We start from the raw sequence: 22,579 nt of genomic DNA, 5'->3' as shown, positions 1-22,579 counted from the left end.
TGAGCTTCCAACCATATATCCGTTCCATCACCAAGACAGTGTACTTCCATCTATGTAACATCGCCCGACTCTGCCCCTGCCTCAGCTCATCCGCTGCTGAAACCCTCATTGATCCCTATGTTACCTCTAAATTGACTATTTCAAAGCTCTTCTGGCTTGCCTCCCAGCTTCAACCCTACATAAACTTGAGCTCATCCAAAACTCTTGCTGGCCCATCCTAACTCACCAAGTCCTGTTCACCCATCACCCCTGTGCTCACTGACCCGTATTACATAGAAACATAGAAAATAGGTGCAGGAGTAGGCCATTTGGCCCTTCGAGCCTGCACTGCCATTCAATAAGATCATGGCTCATCATTTCCTCAGTACCCCTTTCCTGCTTTCTCTCCATACCTCTTGATCCCCTTAGCCGCAAGGGTCTTATTCCGGCAATGCCTCGATTTTAAAATTCAAATTCCTCCTCTGGCCCTACAACCCTCCGCAATCTCTGCGTTACTCCCAATTTTGGCTTCCTGCGCATCCCTAATTTTAATTGCTCCAACTTGGTGGCCATGCCTTCAGCTGTCTAGGCCATAAGCTCTGGAATTCCCTCCCTAAACCTCTTTGCTTCTCTACCACGCCTCCTTTAAGACGTTTCATAAAATCTACTTCTTTCACCAAGCTTTTGGTCATCTGTCCTATGTGATTCGGTCTCAAATTATGCTTGATAGCTCCTGTGAAGCACTTTGGGACGTTTTACTATGTTAAAGTTGCTATATGAATGCAAGTTGCGATTGTGAACACTGAGAATCTATCTCTGACTGGTTAGGCAGCAGATAACATTGAACAGTAAAACATACAGGGCTAGAAATTAGCCAGCCTAACGAACGTTTTAACGTCATTTTTTCACGGTGTTTTTTTTGTCATTAAAAAAAATTAAACGACATTTTGCTAATTTAGCCAATGCTTTAATGCCATCGTTAAAAAAATATAACGACCACCTTCTTTCAAAACTGTTTTTGTGATGTTACAAGGCGTCAAAAACAACTATATCGTCGTTTTTGTGAATTTGTCCAATAAGGACATTTTTGAAGACGGTGATAAATCCCGCAGGAAAACAAAGCTCGTCTTACCTGGTCGAGTCTGATCGAAATCGTCTAACATTCAGGGACATTTTAAGAATGGGGCCTAATCTATCTCTGCCATACTTGCTGACTGATTATGCTTTCCAGCAGAGAGATAGATGGCTTATTCGAAAGCATTATCAACATATTCAAAGAGGTCCCAGGCTTATGGAGAGGAGGCCTTACCCCCAACGAGTTTACAGGGAGACGCGCTTATACCTGCACCTAACTGAGGCACAATGCATTAGAAGGCTGCGCTTTCGAAAAGAGATGGTCACAGATATGCCAGCTCATAAAGGCAAACATACAACCTAGAAGCGTGAGGAGGACTGCATTGCCTGTCGAGGTCAAAGTGACTGCGGCACTTGCCTTCTATGCTGCCGGCTCCTTTCAGGCATCAGTCGGGGACATATGCTGCATCTTGCAGTACGCTACACATCGGCAGGTGATTGCTGCACTGTTTGCATGCAGGAAGGACTTCATCAACTTCCCAATGACCAGGGAGGCACAGAATGAGAAGGCTTATCGGCTTTGCACAAATTGCTGGCTTTCCCAAGGTACAGGCTGCCATTGACTGTACGCACGTCGCCCTGCGAGCACCTTTTGACGATCCGGATGTTTACCGAAACCGAAAAGGATTCCACTCACAATGTACAGATCATCTGTGACCATACTCAGTGTATCATGGTAGTAAATGCAAAATTTCCAGGGAGCTTTCATCTTGAAGTGAGAGCACTGTCTTTCAGCTGTTTGAGCATAGGCCAGAGCTGGATGCTGGGGGAGAGGTTACAGGCTCGCCACCTGGCTCATGACCCCCCCACCCCCCTTGCAAACCGCAGACAGAAGGCGCGTGTCGCTACAATATCTGCCATATAGCCACACGCAACATCGTCGAAGACAATTATAGTGCTGAAGCAGCGCTTCGATGCCTGGACCACTCTCGAGGCTCCCTGCAATACTCCCCTCAGCAGGTCGGTGAGTTCACTGAGGTGTGCTGCATACTACACAACTTAGCTATCATGAGGGAACAGGATTTGCCACTGGAGATTGCAGAACCATCGAGAGAGAGAGAAGGGAGGAGGAACCCCTGCCACCACTACCACCCCCAGAAGGACACTGGAGGAGGCCTGGTGGGCCTTTTGCCATTGCAAGAGCCTGTGTCAGCAGCTCATACTTCGCTGCTTTGCATGAAGGCTGAACGGCCGTTTCATCATTGACTGCCCACTGTATCCCATCATGTTGACTATTTCCCCGTTATTCTGCGAATGAGACACTGCATAAATTTGGTTTGCTTGAAAAAATAATTTGAAATTTATTAAACATTTGTACATTTGTACTTAAAAGCAACTTTCTTAACTTTAATTTTAAAAAATGGTATTATATTAAACTTTTAAATTAACATCACCTTAATAACAATAAAGCAAACAACCAACCACAACCACAACAACAACAACAACAAAAGAACAACAAGACAACAACAACCACAGCAGCAAACAAACTTAAGCTGCAGCCATCTCTTCTCTTTCCCCCCCCATTTGCCCTTGGCAGTAGTCTTGCCCGTTACCGCAGGCTTACCTCCAGTCCCGGTGACCCCAAGCTGTCTTTTGGTAGTTTTGCGGGTAAGGCGCTGCGCTTGTTGGGGGACTGACAAAGGAGACGGCAATGGAAGCTGTCGAAAACCTGGGGCTGCGGAAGGTCTGGCTTCGGACACTCCAGCCTGTTGTTCAACCTGCATACTGACAGGTTAGGGTGGTCTGGGGATCAGTCGAGACCGCCAATTGTCGCTGGGCATTGACAGCCTCGGTATTTTCATGCGTTGCAGCTATTATCTGCAACATGCTCTCCCTAACCTCTGCAGATAGTACTGCTAACCTTCCCGACATCCCCACCCTAATGTCACCAGATAGTGCTGTGATGCTTCCCAAGATCCCACCCATGGCCTCGAGGAGCGATTTGGTGAGCTGGACACTCTCCCCAGTCATTCCCATCAAATCTACCATTTCCCGTTCAGGCTGCATTTCATCAGAGCGGTCTTGACGTCTCGGCCTCCACGCAGAAGTCAGATGACCTGCGGCTGCCCTGGGTGTGGTTTCCTTCAACCCACCGAGACCCGGGACCTTGCATGGTGGATAACCGTGCAATGTCCCCTCCTGCATTGTGCTGGCTGCAGATGTAGCCCTTTGTGTCTGCGTGGCGTCCTCCAAAGTCAACAACACCATCTCTCCCTCCTCTCTCTCCCCCACGTCCCCCCACCAACCCCCAACCATATACATTTGTTCCTCCTCCTGTGAAAGTTGGTCAAGATGGCTGAGGTCAGTGTCATCCAATTCCGCTTGGGGCGAGCTGGCGGGGTCTTCTCCAGTATTGGATGTTTGTGAATCATCTGCAAAATATAGAAGAACAGACGACTGATTAGCTGCGGGGGAGGGGGCAGGTTGACATGAGTAGGCTCACATACGCAGGCTCATTTGAAGGACCACGACAATGACAGTACATCGCATAAAGCGAAGCTAGCCCACACAGTGCTTAACATTGAGCCAACCCAGACTCTGGATTTTGCAGGAATTAACTACTGTCACTCCTGAACGTGGGCTCAGCGTACGCACAGGTGGTCGATATCACACGACTTTCGATTGGGACCAGTATTGTTGGATCGCCACCAGTTTTCCGCTGCTGTTGCCGGTTCTGGGACAACTTTCTCTGCAAAGATGGCAATAGAAATATTTGAGAAGGGCCTTCTGCTGTTGTGGCACACAGATAGTTATCAAAGCACTTATACCATACTGTGTGCATTTAATTAAGTGATCTGTATAATGTCCCTTTTACTTGTACATTGTTCATCACCAAGTACAGTGCAGAAAAAAAGCAGTCTTTACAATGTGTGACGATCAGAAGCCTAGTGATATCAAGATGGGTCACATTTAGTGGGGATGAGTCACATCAGTAGTGGGGAAAATGTTAGAATCAATTATTAAAGATGAAATAGCAGCGCATTTGGAAAGCAGTGACAGGATCCAAGTCAGCATGGATTTATGAAGGGGAAATCGTGCTCGACAAATCTGGAATTTTTTGAGGATGTAACTAGTAGAGTGGACAAAGGAGAACCAGTGGATGTGTGTATTTGGACTTTCAAAAGGCTTTTGACAAGGTCCCACACAAGAGATTGGTGTGCAAAATCAAAGCACATGGTATTGGGGGTAATGTACTGGCGTGGATAGAGAACTGGTTGGCAGACAGGAAGCAGAGAGTCGGGATAAACGGGTCCTTTTCAGAATGGCAGGCAGTGACTAGTGGGGGTGGGGTGCCGCAGGGCTCGGTGCTGGGACCCCAGCTCTTTACAATATACATTAATGATTTAGATGAAGGAATTGAGTGTAATATCTCCAAGTTTGCAGGTGACATTAAACTGGGTGGCAGTGTGAGCTGTGAGGAGGACGCTAAGAGGCTGCAGGGTGACCTGGACAGGTTAGGTGAATGGGCAAATGCATGACATATGCAGTATAATGTGGATAAATGTGAGATTATCCACTTTGGGGGCAAAAACACGAAGACAGAATATTATCTGAATGGCGGCAAATTAGGAAAGGAGAGGTGCAACGAGACCTAGGTGTCATGGTTCATCAGTCATTGAAAGTTGACATGCAGGTACACAGCAGGCAGTGAAGAAGGCAAATGGTATGTTGGCCTTCATAGCTAGGGGATTTGAGTATTGGAGCAGGGAGGTCTTACTGCAGTTGTATAGGGCCTTGGTGAGGCCTCACCTGGAATATTGTATTCAGTTTTGGTCTCCTAATCTGAGGAAGGACGTTCTTGCTATTGAGGGAATGCAGCGAAGGTTCACCAGACTGATTCCCGGGATGGCTGGACTGACATATGAGGAGAGACTGGATCAACTGGACCTTTATACATTGGAGTTTAGAAGGATGAGTGGGAATCTCATAGAAACTTTCAAGATTCTGACGGGACTTGACAGGTTAGATGCGGGAAGAATGTTCCCGATGTTGGGGAAGTCCAGAACCAGGGGACATAGTCTTAGGATAAGGGGTAGGCCATTTAGGACTGAGATGAGGAGAAACTTCTTCACTGAGAGAGTTGCTAACCTGTGGAATTCTCTACCGCAGAGAGTTGTTGATGCCAGTTCATTGAATATATTCAAGAGGGAGTTAGATATGGCCCTTACGGCTTAAGGGATCAAGGGAGAGAAAGCAGGAAAGGGGAACTGAGGGAATTATCGGCCATGATCTTATTGAATGGTGGTGCAGGCACAAAGGGCCGAATGTCCTACTCCTGCACCTATTTTCTATGATTCTATGTTTACAATTTAAGTAATTGGAGTGCAAAAATAAAAATATTACTTACTCTGGCTGTCCCGCAAAGGTCATGCTGCCTCTTTCTGCACTGGTGATAGGCCCCCCTGACGGAGTCCACAGAGGTAACCTGCTCAGCAATGCGTTTCCACGCTTCTGCCATTGCAGATGGGTGCAGTTTCCTATTGCCCTTCTTGCCAATCTGGCCCCATCCTCTCTCTCTAGCGCCTATTTTACGTCCTGGTAAATTTCCTAGCCGCCTTCCTTCCCAAATTACCCTGCATTTTTGTTCTTGCAGCACCTGTGTGGAAGTATGGAGAACTCTCCTAGAACTTTAAATTCTCTTTAAAAATGGCTGATTCAGACCTGGAAGTGTACTGTGCATGCACGGGCACACCAGTCATGTGAGAAACGAACGAATGTTTTTTTTTCTGCGCATGGGCAGAATGGCCGTTTTTTAAAATCGCGAAAGAATTCATTTTTGTCATTAAAAACGGCGCTTTTTAATGCTTCACCAAACATTACAATACGTTTGCCGGAATATACACGTTTATTTTTTGGCGTTATTTCGGCGACAAGAAAGTAGTTAACCGCGAATAACGTCAAAAGATGGTGATAACATTATTTGGACAAATTCTAGCCCACAGATTTGCATTACCCCAAATCCATGTTAACTAACAAAATGCTTAACATACATATGTGCATCGACATATATCTAATTTTGTGGTTTCATTATCTATCTTGTTTTTGCAACCCTGAAATGCCGCAATAAAATTAAATACCACTGAATAATGTAAAAATAAACCCTCCCAATATCTTCTCTTGTATTCAAGCTTGAAGACCTGAAAATGGCACTTTATATGTGTACCAAGATTTTATGTATAAAATATGACCATATGTGGGAATTGGCAAAATGACCTCTATCAGATTCAGAAGGGGAAGTATGCACACTACTGCACTTTGAAAAAAACAGGTAACTTGGGTACCATGAATGGAGTTAAAATAGCGAAGGATAAAATTGAAAGAGATTAGGGCATCTTTAGACTCGATGCTTAACTTGACCAACTGCTGAGGAGCAATAATCAACAAATCAAATAGAATACTGAATGATATAATCAAAATTGTAGAGTACAAGTCAGAGGACGTACTGCTCAAACTGCATGGTGCGATCGTCAAGCCACTCATGTCCAGTCTGGTCACCACGATATTCAAGTATCAGGGGAGGTTGATCTATAGTGTAGGAGGTCTGAGCTAGAGGAAAGACTGGAGAAATGGAGGAGGCGGAGAGGTGATGTTCTCAAGGTCGCTAGAATAGCAAATGGTTTGGAGAAGATAACTGAAATATTATCTCAAACAAATTGCAAGAGTGGGACAAGACAACATCTGTTGATACAAATTTAGCACTGATGTCAGGACGTTCTTATTCACATACACAGTGGTCAGTATATCGAATGGATTTCCAGGTAAACTAATGAATGTGAAAACCCTGCACTATTTATGATAAAGTTAAATGCTGAAATGGAGGGAGGTGAGTGTTGGATCCTTCTGGATGGATGAACCAAGATCGACCAAATGGCCTTCATCATCTGTGCTCGGAACTCCTACACGGCAAGCAAGCCCCAGGTGGGCAGAGGAAATGTTTCAAGGACACCCTCAAAGCCACCTCGATAAAGTGCAACATCCCTACTGACACCTGGGAATCCCTGGCCTGAGACCGCCCTAAGTGGAGGAAGAGCATCCGGGAGAATGCTGATCACCTCTAGTCTCGTCGCCGAGAGCATGCAGAAAACAAGCGCAGGCAGCGGAAGGAGCGTGCGGCAAACCAGATTCCCCACCCACCCTTTCCTTCAACCACTGTCTGTCCCACCTGTGACAGAGACTGTAATTCCCGCATATACTGTACAGTCACCTGAGAACTCACTTTTAGAGTGGAAGCAAGTCTCCCTCGATTCCAAGGGACTGCCTATGATGATGATTATCTTGTAATTTTGTGGATTGTCACTAGGTATATTTAATGGTTTGGTATGGATGCACTATGGAAAAATTGCTTAGCAGTCAATTTATTTTAATGTTCTGCAATACACTTTTAATATTTTGCTAGTACATTTTTGCTGTGCTGCTCTGCAATCACCAATAACAGATCTGTAAACACCAGTACTTTACCCCAATCTTGCACAGCTGAAAATGTTGGCACACTTCAAATTTGAAAGAATCAAATCTATAATTTTATTGCTGTGGGGTTTTTCATGGTTTAAATTGGCACAGTAGGTTCCATTATATAATGACAAAATTAGCTCGTTATGCTTTTTCTCATTCTTCCTGCAACCATTTTGACTCACTTTACATTGCTTTCTCTGCCTGTTAGTAATTGAGAGTCTCATTATACATGCAACTGTTTCAGAGAATTATGATGAATGTCCTTTAGGCTTTTCTGCTTTAAATAATTTTTTTGTTGTTTAAATAATGAGTGGTGATGAGCTGATTCAGGAACTGGTTTGGAGGAGTTATTAAGCCTGACAGTTCAGCTCTCGCATGCTGTTGAAATGACGAGATTGTTGTAGCACCCCTGGGTTAATGAGACTCGCTCTCCCGATATTAATGTAACTGCCCTGCACTTTCAGGCTCAGTAACACTTTTCCATCCAGTTTTATTAATGATGTCGTCAACTTCCTGTTCAAACAGAAATATTTAGAACAAAATCATGATCCTAGAAATGCATGAAAGACTTCTAGCTCGTGTGAATTTTGTGGTGACTAATTTAAAACAAGAATTATGCAACAAGATACAACTTGCAAACAAGCAAATGAGAAAATGGAAATCACTGGCAATAAAACAAAGCAATATGTTGCTCATTTCAAGTTGCGACTGGATTTCACCCACACAATTGGGTCATACCATTAAAGTAGTATACAGTCGGGATGTCTTGGCACAATGAAAATCTTGGTTTTCAATTCTTCAAAGATGCAGTTTCTTTATTTCACTTGTAAGTCCACCCTTAATCCTCCTCCATCCATTGATAAGCTTACATAGTTACATAGGGCTCAATTTTGCCCAACCCCTTTAAGTGCGCCGACTTTGCAGCTGGAAACGGCGGCAGAAAAAAGTCGTCCCATCCTGGCCGCTCTTCCGAGTCCCTGGAGTTCCAGCATGGCATGCATTGTGCAGTGGGGGGGCGGAGCAACAGGCCAACGCTGAAAACAGTACCGGCATCTGCGCGCATGCGCAGTGAAGTCTACGCGCATGCTCCTGCCCTCCCTGCAGGCTATGAGCAGGGCCCGATGCTTGAAGCCCCTATCCCGGCCGAAGGGACGCCCCGATCTTCGCTGCACCCTATCCCCGGCCGAGTGGCCTCCCGCACTGGCCGGCCTGCCCATTGACTTCCTGGGCCGAAGTTGGACTTCAGTTTTATTTTTTATTTATTGATGGTTGTGCTTGAGAGTTTTGATGGGGGAATGGGGTCGGGGAGAGAAAGAGTGTTTTGATGGGAGAGGAGGGGAACTTTTATAAAAAAAAACTTAATTCTGGCATTTTTTATTATTGATTGCTTATTACTTTTTAGTGCTTTGTAAGTCTTGGTGCAGGTCCTCTCAGCTTCCTTGTATTTTTTGTTATTGAATGCTTATTTTTGTGCTTTGTTTAGTACTTTAAGTGTTGGTGCTTTAAATGTACTTACCTGCACCGAATTCTTAACTGCCTGCAGTGTTTTTCAGAGCTGGCCACATAAGCTGACCTAAGTCGATTTGGAGTTAGTTTTAGCTGGCCAAAGTGGCATAAATGGCCAAAACTGGCTTAAGTGTTGGGAACGCCCCCTTTTGAAAAAAAACGGAACTAATTTTTTAATTTACGCCAGAAAAAACAACTACTCCAAAACAATTGATGCAAGTTATGGTCAAAATTGGGGCCCATAGAGCTCAAATTTAGCCAGTGTAGATTTCTGGTGCACTCGCCAGAGGTATGCCACATTTGTAGAACTCCAAGGGCGCCAAAAATCTTCGGGCCGGGTTTGGCCGCTCCCCAGCCTCTCCTCCATGGTGGCATGGCGTGGCAATTGGATTCGGGGGCGGAGCCAAGTCCCAGCGCTGAAAACCGTGCCGGGACCTCTGCACATCCGTGCACATGCGCAGTAGCTCCTAGCCCCCAGAATCTGAGTGAGAGATATGCAGGCTGTGTGGGAGGGGCCGACGCTCGCCGTCCCTATCCCGGGCCGAGTGGCCTGCTGCACAGGCCGGCCGCTGCCTCCCTGCGCTGAGGACTACAAGAGGTTGGTTGGGGAGGGGGAGGGGAAGAGTTTTAATGGGGGGGTGGGGGGAGAGTTTTGATGGGATGGGGAAGGGGGTGGAAAAGAGTTTTGGGAGGGGGAGGGAAAGAGTTTTAATGGAGGGAGGGTGGAGGGGAAGAGTTTTGATCCGGCGGGGGGGGGGAACAGAAAAGAATCTTCAAAGATTTTCCAGTACTTTAATATCTAGCTATCTTTACTAAACGTATACTCAGTTCAATCATGCTGATAGCACTTACACCCTGTCCAGTCTCGCTGCTTGGGATTTAAAAAAAACTAGCATTCCTATCATAACACTGTCATTTGGAGGCTACTTGTGCTGATTTCTTAATTCACGGCAGGGTTTTTCAGAACGTACAAAAGTGGCCACTTACTCTGGCCTAACTTAGTTTGGAGTAAGTTTTAGCTGGCTAAACTTAATGGCCAAAACAGGGGTAAGTTGGAAAAAAAAACTGTACCTAAAAAAAATCCTAACTAACTCAATTAAACTGGAGCAACTTAAATGGGGAGAATTGCGATTTTTAAGTTACTCCAAAAAAATCTAGTTGCTCCAAAAAAAAAACAGAGCAACTCCTGGGGAAACTTGGGCCCTATATAGTGTTTACAGCGCAGAAACAGACCATTCAGCACCACAGGTCCATGCTGGTGCTTATGCTCCAGGTGACCCTCCTCTCGTCCTTCATCGAACTCCATCAATATATCCTATTCCTTTCTCTCTCATGTATTTATCTAGCTCTTGTAACAGCTCAAGATACCTTTTTAAAAAAAAATGCCAGTATCGGTTTGCCCAGGGATCAGTGTTGGAACTTCCATTTTTATAACTTTTATATGAATGTGCACAATTCTAAAAGAATCAAGAAAAGCTAAGGTCAGTGGACGGGGAAGTGATGGATACAATTTAATGCACAAGTGTAAAGGTATTGGATTCGGCAGAGGGAAAGGTAGTATGGTTTATATATTAAATAGAAATGTATTTGCAACATGAAAAACATTTTGGAATTTTGACGGCTAGATCATTATAACTGTCTGCAGTATTCTGACAGTTAGGAAGGCAAACCAAATGTTTGGGTGTAAGGTTAGGTATGTAACTTACAAATTCAGAGGCAATTCTAAAATTATATCTAGTCTCGGTGAGACCATATCTGGGGTACTTCATGCAATTTTTCCCTCCCTGTTTCAAAAGGATATTACATTATTGGAAGGAATGCAAAGGATATTAATTCCAGGACTAAAGAGACAGAGATGTAAGAACAGGTTCGCATCAGTGGTGAAAAAAAGTTTTCATCAATAGATGTTTGATTTTTTACTTTTGCTTTTAGGCGTGCAATATTAAAGAGTTTTCCATCTGATCTTGTACACTTCCATGACTAGCTGAGGAAGCATAACAAAGCAGCAGAAAGAATATACCAAAGAGTGTTGGTGCCAAAGCACATCCCTTTTTGATACCACTGGGAGGGATGAGGTTCGTGTGCAGCATAAACACCTGCACAGAACTGTTGGGCTGAATGACCTGTTTCTGTGCTGTACTTTCTATGCAATTTATTATGGATTTTAAAATTGTCAGGTTAGTTACCATCATACTGGATTGTAGCTGTTGCACCAAAATGGAAGTATTCGATCAGACGGAGGAGGACTGGGGAGGTGGGGTTGCGAGGAACACTCTCCAGCAGTTGGAATAGGCTCTTTCTACACCTGCTATTTCTGCTGTACTCTAAATATAAAGTGGGAGGACAAAGTTCCTGACACCAAAATACTTGAAGTTAAGTTGCCATGTCATATAAATTTTCTCAAACAGAGACTCTTGGTCATCTGTATTGGATGGAAGATGGGTGTGTTCCAAAAGATCATCTTTTGGAAAAGTTGCAGATGCTTCAAGGCTTCTGGGCCGACCGAGGCTCCAGTTTAAAGAGGGACTTGAAAACATTTAACAGCGATACCACAATCTAGGAGGATGAGGCTAACTGGCTGCATTGGGGAGCCAAAGAAGCTGAAGAGTGGTGGCTGAGAAAGAGAAGACAGTGTAAAGTGTATCAGGCTTCATGATTTGATCATATGAGAGCTTCATTATCTGGTTCTGTGACTTACGCCTGCACCAACTATGGCCAGGACTGTCACTCAAGAATTGGACTCTAGCCACTCGCAATGTCGCAGCATGGCAAGATAACCGAACTGCTTTGGCGGTTCGTGATAGATGGTGGCCATGTATATCATTTTCAGAAAATAAGAGGGATGAAATAGTTACATTATATTACATAATCAGCAGCGTTTGCAGACAAATTTGGAGCTCATTGAAAAGACTTTCACAGGATCTTCTGTGATTTTATTGGAGTGTTTCACCATTAGGATTCCTGTTTTAAAATTTAAATAGCTAAAGTTAATTACCATAGAAGGTTACAGCAAAGGGAGGTCATTCAGCCCAATATATCTGTGTCAATTGTTTGTTGGAGCAATTCAAACTAAATCCACTGTCTCGGCTTTCACCATAACCTTGTATCTTCCTCCGTTTTTAAATGTTTATCCTCTCAATTCCCCTCATCTACCCTTCCAATAAAAACTGAATATATATCTGGTTAGAAATAGGAGTGGTGATTTATAAGTGCAGACTGAATGGGACATGATGTTTCCTGTGCTGTGGGTTGGAAGGGATGAATGTTTGGAGGATATGGTTAAACAATATTGGCACCAAACACTTAATTTAAAAAAACTGAAGTTAAAAATAGTTATATTTTGCACTCCTAGAACACAATATTACCTGGCTTTAAAGGTCTCCATGCTCACAAAATATGAAAAGAAGTGAGGGCGGTATGTGCTCAGAACTCCTTGCGTCTGTGGTTTACACAGTAGCTGTCAGCTCTGTGCTTGCAGATGCCTGCCAGCTAACTCCCAGGCGCTGACGCCACTTGTCTTTGTAGTTCTTGCTGATTTTAATTGCGTTTCATGGGAATTGCGTTCACCTTCAGTGGCCCATTCTTATGCTGGCTTACAGACTGGATTTGACAAAGAAATTAACTTTAAAATAAAAATAATCTTGTGGGATACAGTTTGTTCAGCTTGAAGATTTTTGACTCAAAATTCATTTTATTAGCAACTTCCTCTGCCCCCCCCCCCCCCTCCCTTGTCCCATCACCATAATTTTCTACAGTGGGGAAAAATTAGGAATTTTGTTTTGCATTCAAATTCTATTTCAAATTGGGTGGTAGTTTAACTTGAGTAGAGTGCAAACCTCTTGAGATTTATCTCTGATTTGATGGAGCGAGCAAACCAACGAGGCTGCCCGAGCAAGGTTGGAAATTGCTGGTGGCTGCTCAGCACTTCATAAATACTGGCAGTGAGGTCATTAGCGTTCACTTATTCATTTTTCAGATTACGCAGGAGGCTGGAGAGTTCATGATCACCTTTCCCTATGGCTATCATGCTGGTTTCAACCATGGATTCAACTGTGCAGAATCAACTAACTTTGCCACACTTCGCTGGATCGATTATGGGAAAATGGCCACCCAGGTAAGGAGCCTGCGTACTCTGATCTGGTTATAATTCAGGATTGTTGGGCTTAGTTGCCTTCTGGATATAAAAATTCATTTTGCGGCATGCAGGTATTAAAACATATCACAAGGCGACAATGCAAGGTAAGATGTCCAAATCAGTTTGCAATTTTTGTTTCCCAATTGTCCTCATTGTTCCTGATTCTCTTTTCCACAAATGTTTTACTTCTCCAAATCAGGAAGGTAGAAGTCCTACATCTATCCTTTATGATCAGCAAGAGATTAATGTGAGCAGTGTCCACAATGCTTTGCTTTAATTTTGGGATCTGCCCAGCAGCCTGTCCATTAATTGTGTGGAAAAGGAAGACTCACTGATTGTGGTGGTGGTGGATACAAATAATGGACGTCCCTACGGTTTGAACTGCTGAACATTTACCTCCATTTCAAAGCACATCATCAGCCTGTTGCAATGTTCTCCTGAAAAATTCTCTCAATTTCCAGGAGATTAATGCTGAAAGTGATACTAATTCTGTTCAGATGAATCCATTCTGCTGGATAATAAAGGGCACCAACTGCATAGCATGAGTAGGTAATGGAGAACCCTGCTCCCTGGCAGCTTACCTGCAGAACTCCTCTGTGGTGATTAGCATGAGTAGAAGTACAGGATGAGGGAGTTGCCACATGCCTGATAATAAAACCTAAGTATTGTTTATCTTCTGTATCACAAGAATATTGGATGCATCTCTGTGACTTTGTTGCTCAGGCCACTGAGGTGAAACAGTTATGTTTTTAAGTCTGGTAGTTACTAGGGGCCCAAGTTTCGGCCTCAGTTGCTCCTGATTTTTTGGAGCAACTGGTGTAGAACGGAATATCTTAGAAATTCAAATTCTCGGCATTTAGTTTGCTCCAGTTCTAGTCAGTTAGAACAGTTTCACTTTGGAACAGAATTTTTTTTTTCAAAAGGGGGCGTGTCCGGCCACTTACGCCTGTTTTCAAAGTTTCGGCAGTGAAAACTTACTCCATACTAACTTAGAATGGAGTAAGTGAAGATTTTTGTACGTTCCAAAAAACCTTGTCTACACTTTAGAAAATCAGGCGTAGGTTACAAATTAGGCGTAGGGAATGGCGGGGGTGGTTTAAAGGGAAGTTTACAAACATTAAACACTTCAGTTTTATAAATAAAAAGCCATCATCAATAATAAATGATAACTACATCAATAAATCAACCAATAAATCAATCAAAAAAAATTAATAAAAAAAAAATTTAAAAAAAAATCAATAAATAAAATATTTTCTACTTACAGCACCGGGAGTCCTTCAACAGCGTGCTGGGACGGTCCCCCCAGTGTGTCTCTGTCTGTGTGTGTGTGTATCTCACTCTCTGTATGTCAGTGTCTGTGTTTCTGACAGCGAGGGGAGGGGGAGAAGGGGGGTGGGAGGGGGAGGGGGGAGAAAGGAGGTGGTGGGGGAGGAGAAGGAGAGAGGATGAAGGGAGATGGGGGAGGAGAAGGAGAGAGGATGTAGGGGAGAAGGGGGGGGATGGGGAGAAGGGAGGTGGGGGGAGGAGAAGGAGAGAGGATGTAGGGAGGGAGGGGGAGGAGAGGGCGGGGGGAGGGAGAGAAGGAGGCTGAACGGCCGGGCCCAAGACCTCGCGCTAGATTTACAGGCAGGGTCTCGGGGAGGAGAGGGGGAGAGATAGAGAGTCGCGGGGGGAGCTGGAGTCGGGTCGGGAGGAAGCAGGAGCTGGGCGTGGGAGGAGCCTTATGCACGCAGCCCCAGTGAGGCAATTCGGCCAGGGCTAGGGGCTGCATGCTTCGGGCCCCTCCCACACAGTTTTGGGCGCCTGAAGCTACTGCACATGCGCGCCCACTGTAGCGCGCATGTGCAGAGGTCCCGGCACTGTTTTCGGCGCAGGGACCTGGCTCCGCCCCCAACAGCTCGTGCTGTGCTGCCCCCGGCTGCGGGGAGCCGGAGAATCTGCAAGTTTTTTTTAGGCGCACTTTCTGGCGCGAAAAACGGGCGTCCACGTCCAGGCTGCGCCGTTCTAGGCGCGTCCCGAAACTTGGACCCTAGGTGTGTAATCTTATTTCAAGATTAATCGCAAAACCCTTCACTATGCAAAGCAGTACATCACACAGCAGGCTTTTAATCTTGTATAATTTATCCAAACTTTACGATTTAACTTGCCACATGAATCTGTGGGCGTGCCTTTTTTTGCAAATGAATGCATCAGTGTCATAAAATGCAAGCCTGATCCAAATGAGTCAGGTCACCAAACCCTGACCCATAGTATATGAATGGCAGGGAATCGGGATTTACCAGTTCAGAGCTGCTCTAGGTTCATGTATAATAGCTTCCATTAAGTTTGTAAAACATCACTTAATGAATAGTCATGAAAATTCAATTTATTGGTACTGAGAACTGAACAGAAAGCAAGAACAGAGAGATCCAGCACTGCAGTTACACGTCTCTTTAAAAGCAAAATTGCAGATGAAAAAGAAAAGGGAAAATGGGATTTATATACTGCATAGAACATGAAATACAGAGTAATGATGAATCTCTAGGACATTCTGCAGTTTTGGATACCCCATTATAAAGTGTATATTTGTAGTAGCTATTAGATGGGACCAGTACAAACCGGACAGTCTGCACCTGGGCAGGACCGGAACCAATGTCCTAGGGGGGAGTGTTTGCTAGTGCTGTTTGGGAGGAGTTAAACTAATATGGCAGGGGGATGGGAACCTATGCAGGGAGACAGAGGGGAAGTAGAATGGGGGCAGAAGCAAAAGATAGAAAGAAGAAAAGTAAAAGTGGAGGGCAGAGACACCCAAGGCAAAAAGCAAAAAGTGCCACATTACAGCAAAATTCTAAAGGGGCAAAGTGTGTTAGAAAGACAAGCCTGAAGGCTCTGTGCCTCAATGCGAGGAGTATTCGGAATAAGGTGGACGAATTAACTGCGCAGATAGCAGTTAACGGGTATGATGTAATTGGCATCACGGAGACATGGTTCCAGGGTGACCAAGGCTGGGAACTCAACATCCAGGGGTATTCAACATTTAGGAAGGATAGATAGAAAGGAAAAGGAGGCGGGGTGGCATTGCTGGTAAAAGAGGAAATTAATGCAATAATAAGAAAGGACATTAGCTTGGATGATGTGGAATCGGTATGGATGGAGTTGCGGAATACCAAGGGGCAGAAAACGCTAGTGGGAGTTGTGTACAGACCACCAAACAGTAGTAGCGAGGTTGGGGACAGCATTAAACAAGGAATTAGGGATGCATGCAATAAAAGTACAGCAGTTATCATGGGTGACTTTAATCTGTATATTGATTGGCCTAACCAAGCTGGTAGCAATGCAGTGGAGGAGGATTTCCTGGAGTCTATTAGGGATGGTTTTCTAGACCAATATGTCGAGGAACCAACCAGGGAGCTGGCCATCCTCGACTGGGTGATGTGTAATGAGAAAGGACTAATTAGCAATCATGTTGTGCGAGACCCCTTGGGGAAGAGTGACCATAACATGGTAGAATTCTTTATTAGGATGGAGTGACACAGTTAATTCAGAAACTAGGGTCCTGAACTTGAGGAAAGACAACTTTGATGGTTTGAGGCGTGAATTGGCTAGAATAGACTGGCAAATGATACTTAAAGGGTTGACGGTGGATAGGCAATGGCAAACATTTAAAGGTCACATGGATGAACTTCAGCAATTGTACATCCCTGTCTGGAATAAAATAAAACGGGGAGGGAAGGTGGCTCAACCGTGGCTAACAAAGGAAATTAAGGATAGTGTTAAATCTAAGGAAGAGACATATAAATTGGCCAGAAAAAGCAGCAAACCTGAGGACTGGGAGAAATTTAGAATTCAGCAAAGGAGGACGAAGGGTTTAATTAGGAGGGGGAAAATAGAGTATGAGAAGAAGCTTGCTGGGAACATAAAAACTGACTGTAAAAGCTTCTACAGATATGTGAAGAGAAAAAGATTAGTGAAGACAAACGTAGGTCCCATGCAGTCGGATTCAGGTGAATTTATAATGGGGAACAAAGAAATGGCAGACCAATTGAACAAATACTTTGGTTCTGTCTTCACAAAGGAAGACACACATAACCTTCCAGAAATACTTGGGGACCGAGGGTCTAGTGAGAAGAAGGAACTGAAGGATATCCTTATCAGGCGGGAAATTGTGTTCGGGAAATTGATGGGGTTGAAGCCGATAAATCCCCGGGGCCTGATTGTCTGCATCCCAGAGTACTTAAGGAAGTGGCCCTAGAAATAGTGGATGCATTGGTGATCATTTTCCAACAGTCTATCGACTCTGGATCAATTCCTATGGACTGGAGGGTAGCTAATGTAACACCACTTTTTAAAAAGGGAGGGAGAGAGAAAGCAGGTAATTATAGACTGGTTAGCCTGACATCAGTGGTGGGGAAAATGTTGGAATCAATTATTAAGGATGAAATAGCAGCACATTTGGAAAGCAGTGACAGGATCGGTCCAAGTCAGCATGGATTTATGAAGGGGAAATCATGCTTGACAAATCTTCTGGAATTTTTTGAGGATGTAACTAGTAGAGTGGACAAGGGAGAACCAGTGGATGTGGTGTATTTGGACTTTCAAAAGGCTTTTGACAAAGTCCCACACAAGAGATTGGTGTGCAAAATTAAAGCACATGGTATTGGGGGTAATATACTGATGTGGATAGAGAACTGGTTGGCAGACAGGAAGCAGAGAGTCGGGATAAACGGGTCCTTTTCGGAATGGCAGGCAGTGACTAGAGTGCTGCAGGGCTCATTGCTGGGACCCCAGCTCTTTACAATATACATTAACGATTTAGATGAAAGAATTGAGTGTAATATCTCCAAGTTTGCAGATGACACTAAACTGGGTGGCGGTGTGAGCTGTGAGGGGGACGCTAAGAGGCTGCAGGGTGACTTGGATAGGTTAGGTGAGTGGGCAAATGCATGGCAGATGCAGTATAATGTGGATAAATGTGAGGTTATCCACTTTGGGGGCAAAAACGTGAAGACAGAATATTATCTGAATGGTAACAGATTAGGAAAAGGGGAGGTGCAACGAGACCTGGGTGTCATGGTTCATCAGTCATTGAAAGTTGGCATACAGGTACAGCAGGCGGTGAAGAAGGTAAATGGTATGTTGGCCTTCATAGCTAGGGGATTTGAGTATCGGAGCAGGGAGGTCTTACTGCAGTTGTACAGGGCCTTGGTGAGGCCTCAACTGGAATATTGTGTTCAGTTTTGGTCTCCTAATCTGAGGAAGGACGTTCTTGCTATTGAGGGAATGCAGCGAAGGTTCACCAGACTGATTCCCGGGATGGCTGGACTGACATATGAGGAGAGACTGGATCAACTGGACCTTTATACATTGGCATTTCGAAGGATGAGAGGGGATCTCATAGAAACATACAAGATTCTGACGGGATGGGACAGGTTAGATGCGGGTAGATTGTTCCCGATGTTGGGGAATTCCAGAACCAGGGGACACAGTCTTAGAATAAGTGGTAGGCCATTTAGGACTGAGATGAGGAGAAACTTCTTCACTCAGAGAGTTGTTAACCTGTGGAATTCCCTGCCGCAGAGAGTTGTTGATGCAGTTCATTGGATATATTCAAGAGGGAGTTAGATATGGCCCTTGCGGCTAAGGGGATCAAGGGGTATGGAGAGAAAGCAGGAAAGGGGTACTAAGGCGAATGATCTGCCATGATCTTATCGAATGGTGGTGCAGGCTCGAAGGGCCGAATGTCCTACTCCTGCACCTATTTTCTATGTTTCTATTAAAGATGAATCAGTTGTGGCATTTAAGAAGAAAGATAAACAGTTGAAGAGGAAAAATATTAATGGATTTTGAAAAAGAGCAGCAAAATGGGATTGGAGTAAGTAGCTCTGATACGGAGCTAGTGCAACATGATGAGTTAAATGGCCTACTTCTGCAATGAGATTTTGATGATTCTATGAAGCAGAGCAACTGGTTAGTCTTCTCATGCCCCATAGCAGCAGCACAGCCCACTCTGATAGGGAGAAGGGAGAGAGACACATCAGTAAGTTACAAATAAAAACACAAAATGCTGGCAATACTCCACAGGTCAGGCAGCGTCTGTGGAGAGAGAAACCGAGTTAACGTTTCAGTTCGATGACCTTTCATCAGAACTGGAAAATGTAAGTGATGTAACTGGTTTTCAGCAAGTACAGAGGTAGCGGAAGGCTGGGGGTGGGAGGGGCGGGTGGGGAAGAGGAGAGGAGAGAGGAGGAAAGAACAAAAGGGAAGGTCCGTGATAGAGCGGAAGGCAAGAATGATTAAATGTTATAATGGATGATGGTGCAAGGCAGGTGATAATGGTGCAAGGCAGGTGATAATGGTGCCTTTTGCCTTGCATCATCATCCCTTTTGCCATTTTTAATCTCTCCTCCCAATCACATACCTTCAATTTGGTTCTTTCCTCCCCAACTCTTTCCCTGTCTCTGTACTTGTTCGAAACCTGTCACATCTCTAACATTTTCCAGTTCTGTGGAAAGGTCATCTGTTATGTCTTGTGTACTTATGAATGACTCCACAAGGCAATGTATTGTACTTGAACTGGAGTGACCTTGCTCCTTTATTCCAAACTCAGAGTGCTGTGCAAGCATGGTGTGCAGCCTTTTATACAGGGCCCTGCCACCAGGGCAGGAAACCCCCGGTCTCCACCAGTTGCACCCTCTAGTGGTGCCAGCATATATGTACATGGTGTGAATCTTATTGATAGAACATCAGGTAAACAAGTCTCCATCTTATACAATCTGCACATAGAGTCTGTCCATAGTCAACATATACAACATCATCGACCTGAAACGTTAACTCTGTTTTTATTTCAGATTTCCAGCAAGCTTTGTGATCTGACTTAGAATTTGATGCTAGTTCATTTAAAATCTGTAAGGTCAAGATACACAATGTAAATGTTTAAAAAAAACTGTCATGTACCAAAACTGCTCTTTCCCAGTAGCCTTGCAAAAAGTTTTCTTTTCAAGTATCTAGCCACATCCCTTTTGAAAATTACTATTGAATCTGCTTCCACCACCTTTTAGGCAGTGCATTTCAGATCATCATAACTTGCTGAGTAAAAACATTTCTGTTAATCTCCCTGCCTACCCTCCCCCCCTCTCCTCAGCTTTATTTCCCCAATTATCTGTGTCCTATGGTTACTGACTCATGCCAGTGCAAACAGAATAGATTGGGAAAAACTATCAAAACTCTTCATAATTTTGAACACCTCTATCAAATCTCCTCATAACTTTCTTTGCTTTAAGAAGAACAATCCCAGCTTCTCTAGTCTCTCCACATAACTGATTGTTTTCATCCCTGGTACGATTCTGGTAAGTCTCCTCTGCAGCCTTTCCAAGGCCTTGCCATCCTTCCTAAAGTGTCAATCTGTTATGGATGCAACCTAGTATCTTACGACAGCACCCTATTTGGAAGTTACCTTCAGAAGAGATGCAGTGTGCAATGAGTATTAAATTAGACAGGCAAAATCTCTTGGTGCAATATGCATATGGTTTATGTGTTACCATCTGTCATATGCATCGTATCTGTCCCAAGCCTTTAATCCATGTTTGGGAAAAGCAACACTGGGCATTCAGAAGTTACACAGGTGAAAAAAAATGACACTTGTCTTTTATTGCTCCAGAAGGAGCTCTGATCCACAGGGAGAAGGCTGATCCAGGACTGTCCATGTTTTGACGAAAGTTTGTTGGAGGTAATAAAAAATTGGCCATGGGATGAGGTCAAATGTCGACATAAGATGCTCAGATGAGCAAAACCATTCTCCTTTGTAAAAAGCGAAGAGTAAATTACTTGATTCTTCCATTCTGGCTGTTTTAGGACTGTCTTATCACACCATTATTCAATGTAGAGAGTCACAAGAGAAGCCTAATCAAACAGCTGATTGACTTGTTTCACTTGTATAAATGCAAACAGTCAGAATATAAATGGGATTAATTGCAAAACCTGGAAATTTTGGCATACATGCTTGAAACACTGTTTAACCAATTCAGACTGGAGAATCAAGCAGCTTAAGGATTGATTATTTATAGATTTTGATGGGTATAAAGAAAGTATCAATCTGGATGCCCCATGTTATTTACCAATAGTATTGTAATTGAGACATAACTGGGGTTTGATCTTAACATTGGAAGATTACAAATTGTCAGAAGTGGAGATTGCATTTTGGAAATACATCATAGATAAGACATTGTTTAGTTTAGGCATGAGTGACATTTTAATTATCTCAGTTCTGCCTAGTAGCAAGAAGGAATAGTCCTGTTTGGCAACTGATCTATTTTCTCAAGCAACGAAAGCAGATTTGTACCGGCTGCTATTGTTCTCTTTTGGAGTAGTAATATGCAGACAGATTTTTCTCTTGGGGCCATTGGTTGGTGATGGGAGAGAGCTATGAAGGGAAGCATTTGCTATATCGTACCTGATCCTCTTTGCTCCAGTTAGCCGTATAACAGTTATGCTGGGCCAAAGTTCCCCACCCCATGTAAGGTGCGCCGACTTTCTAGACTAAAAAGGGTGCCGAAAAGTTGCCTTCCAATTCTCCCCGCTCCTCAGGATGTCTTCAGCCTCGGCGTGGCGCAGCACATCCAGTGGGGGGGCGCTGAAAACAGTGCCGCGACCTCTGCACATGCGTGCTAGAGTGCGCGCATGTGCAATAGCTCCTCACAGCCCGAATCTCTGCGACGCTCTGCAGGCTGTGTAGGAGGGGTCCGAAGCACACTGCCCCAAGCCCTGGCTGAATGGGCTCCCTCATCGGTGGCCCGCTGCGTTCCCTAAGGTAGGACTTCTATTTTTTATTTGTTACTTATTGATTGCTTATTACTTTGGCCTTGGTGCCTTAGGCGCAGGGTTCCTTTTATTTTGTATTAATTAATTGCTTATTACTTTTTGTGCTTTGTTTAGTGCTTTGTAAGTCTTGGTGCTAGGTACAGGTCCTCTCAGCTTCCTTGTATTTTTTATTATTGAATGCTTATTTTTGTGCTTTGTTTAGTGCTTGGTGCTTTAAATGTATTTATGCTTCTTTAATGTTGTGAAGGTGTTTAGTGCTTTGCAAGGTCCTCTCACTTCTCCCCCCCCCCCCCCCCCCTCTGGCTACCTGCGCTGATTTCTTAGCTCACTGCAAGGTTTTTCTGTGTGGACACAAGTGGCCACATACACTGGTCTAAGTTAGTTTGGAGTAACTTAGCTGTCTAAACTTGCATAAATGGCCAAAACAGGCGTAAGTGGCTGCTAACGCCCCCTTTTGAGAAAAAAAACGAAACTTAAAAAAAAACCTAACTAACTCACTTACACTGGAGCAAATTAAATGGGCCGAATTGCGATTGTTAAGATACTCCAAAAAAATCTAGTTGCTCCCAAAAAAAC

The 22,579-nt window shown here is 44.1% G+C and overlaps 1 protein-coding gene across 3 annotated transcripts in view; it reads left to right on the top strand.

The window, feature by feature from the left end:
* Positions 1-22,579, top strand: part of kdm4b (lysine (K)-specific demethylase 4B) — a 555,684-nt gene that overhangs the window by 266,819 nt on the left and 266,286 nt on the right. For all 3 annotated transcript variants that reach the window (XM_070859945.1, XM_070859943.1, XM_070859944.1), the window contains one exon: positions 13,049-13,186. In XM_070859945.1, coding sequence (XP_070716046.1) covers positions 13,049-13,186 — 138 coding nt within the window. The remainder of the gene's footprint in view (positions 1-13,048; positions 13,187-22,579) is intronic.

Source organism: Pristiophorus japonicus, chromosome 18, assembly GCF_044704955.1.
Source record: "Pristiophorus japonicus isolate sPriJap1 chromosome 18, sPriJap1.hap1, whole genome shotgun sequence".
In the NCBI taxonomy this organism is placed as follows: Eukaryota; Metazoa; Chordata; class Chondrichthyes; family Pristiophoridae; genus Pristiophorus; species Pristiophorus japonicus.
This window is presented reverse-complemented; position numbering and strand designations above follow the sequence as displayed.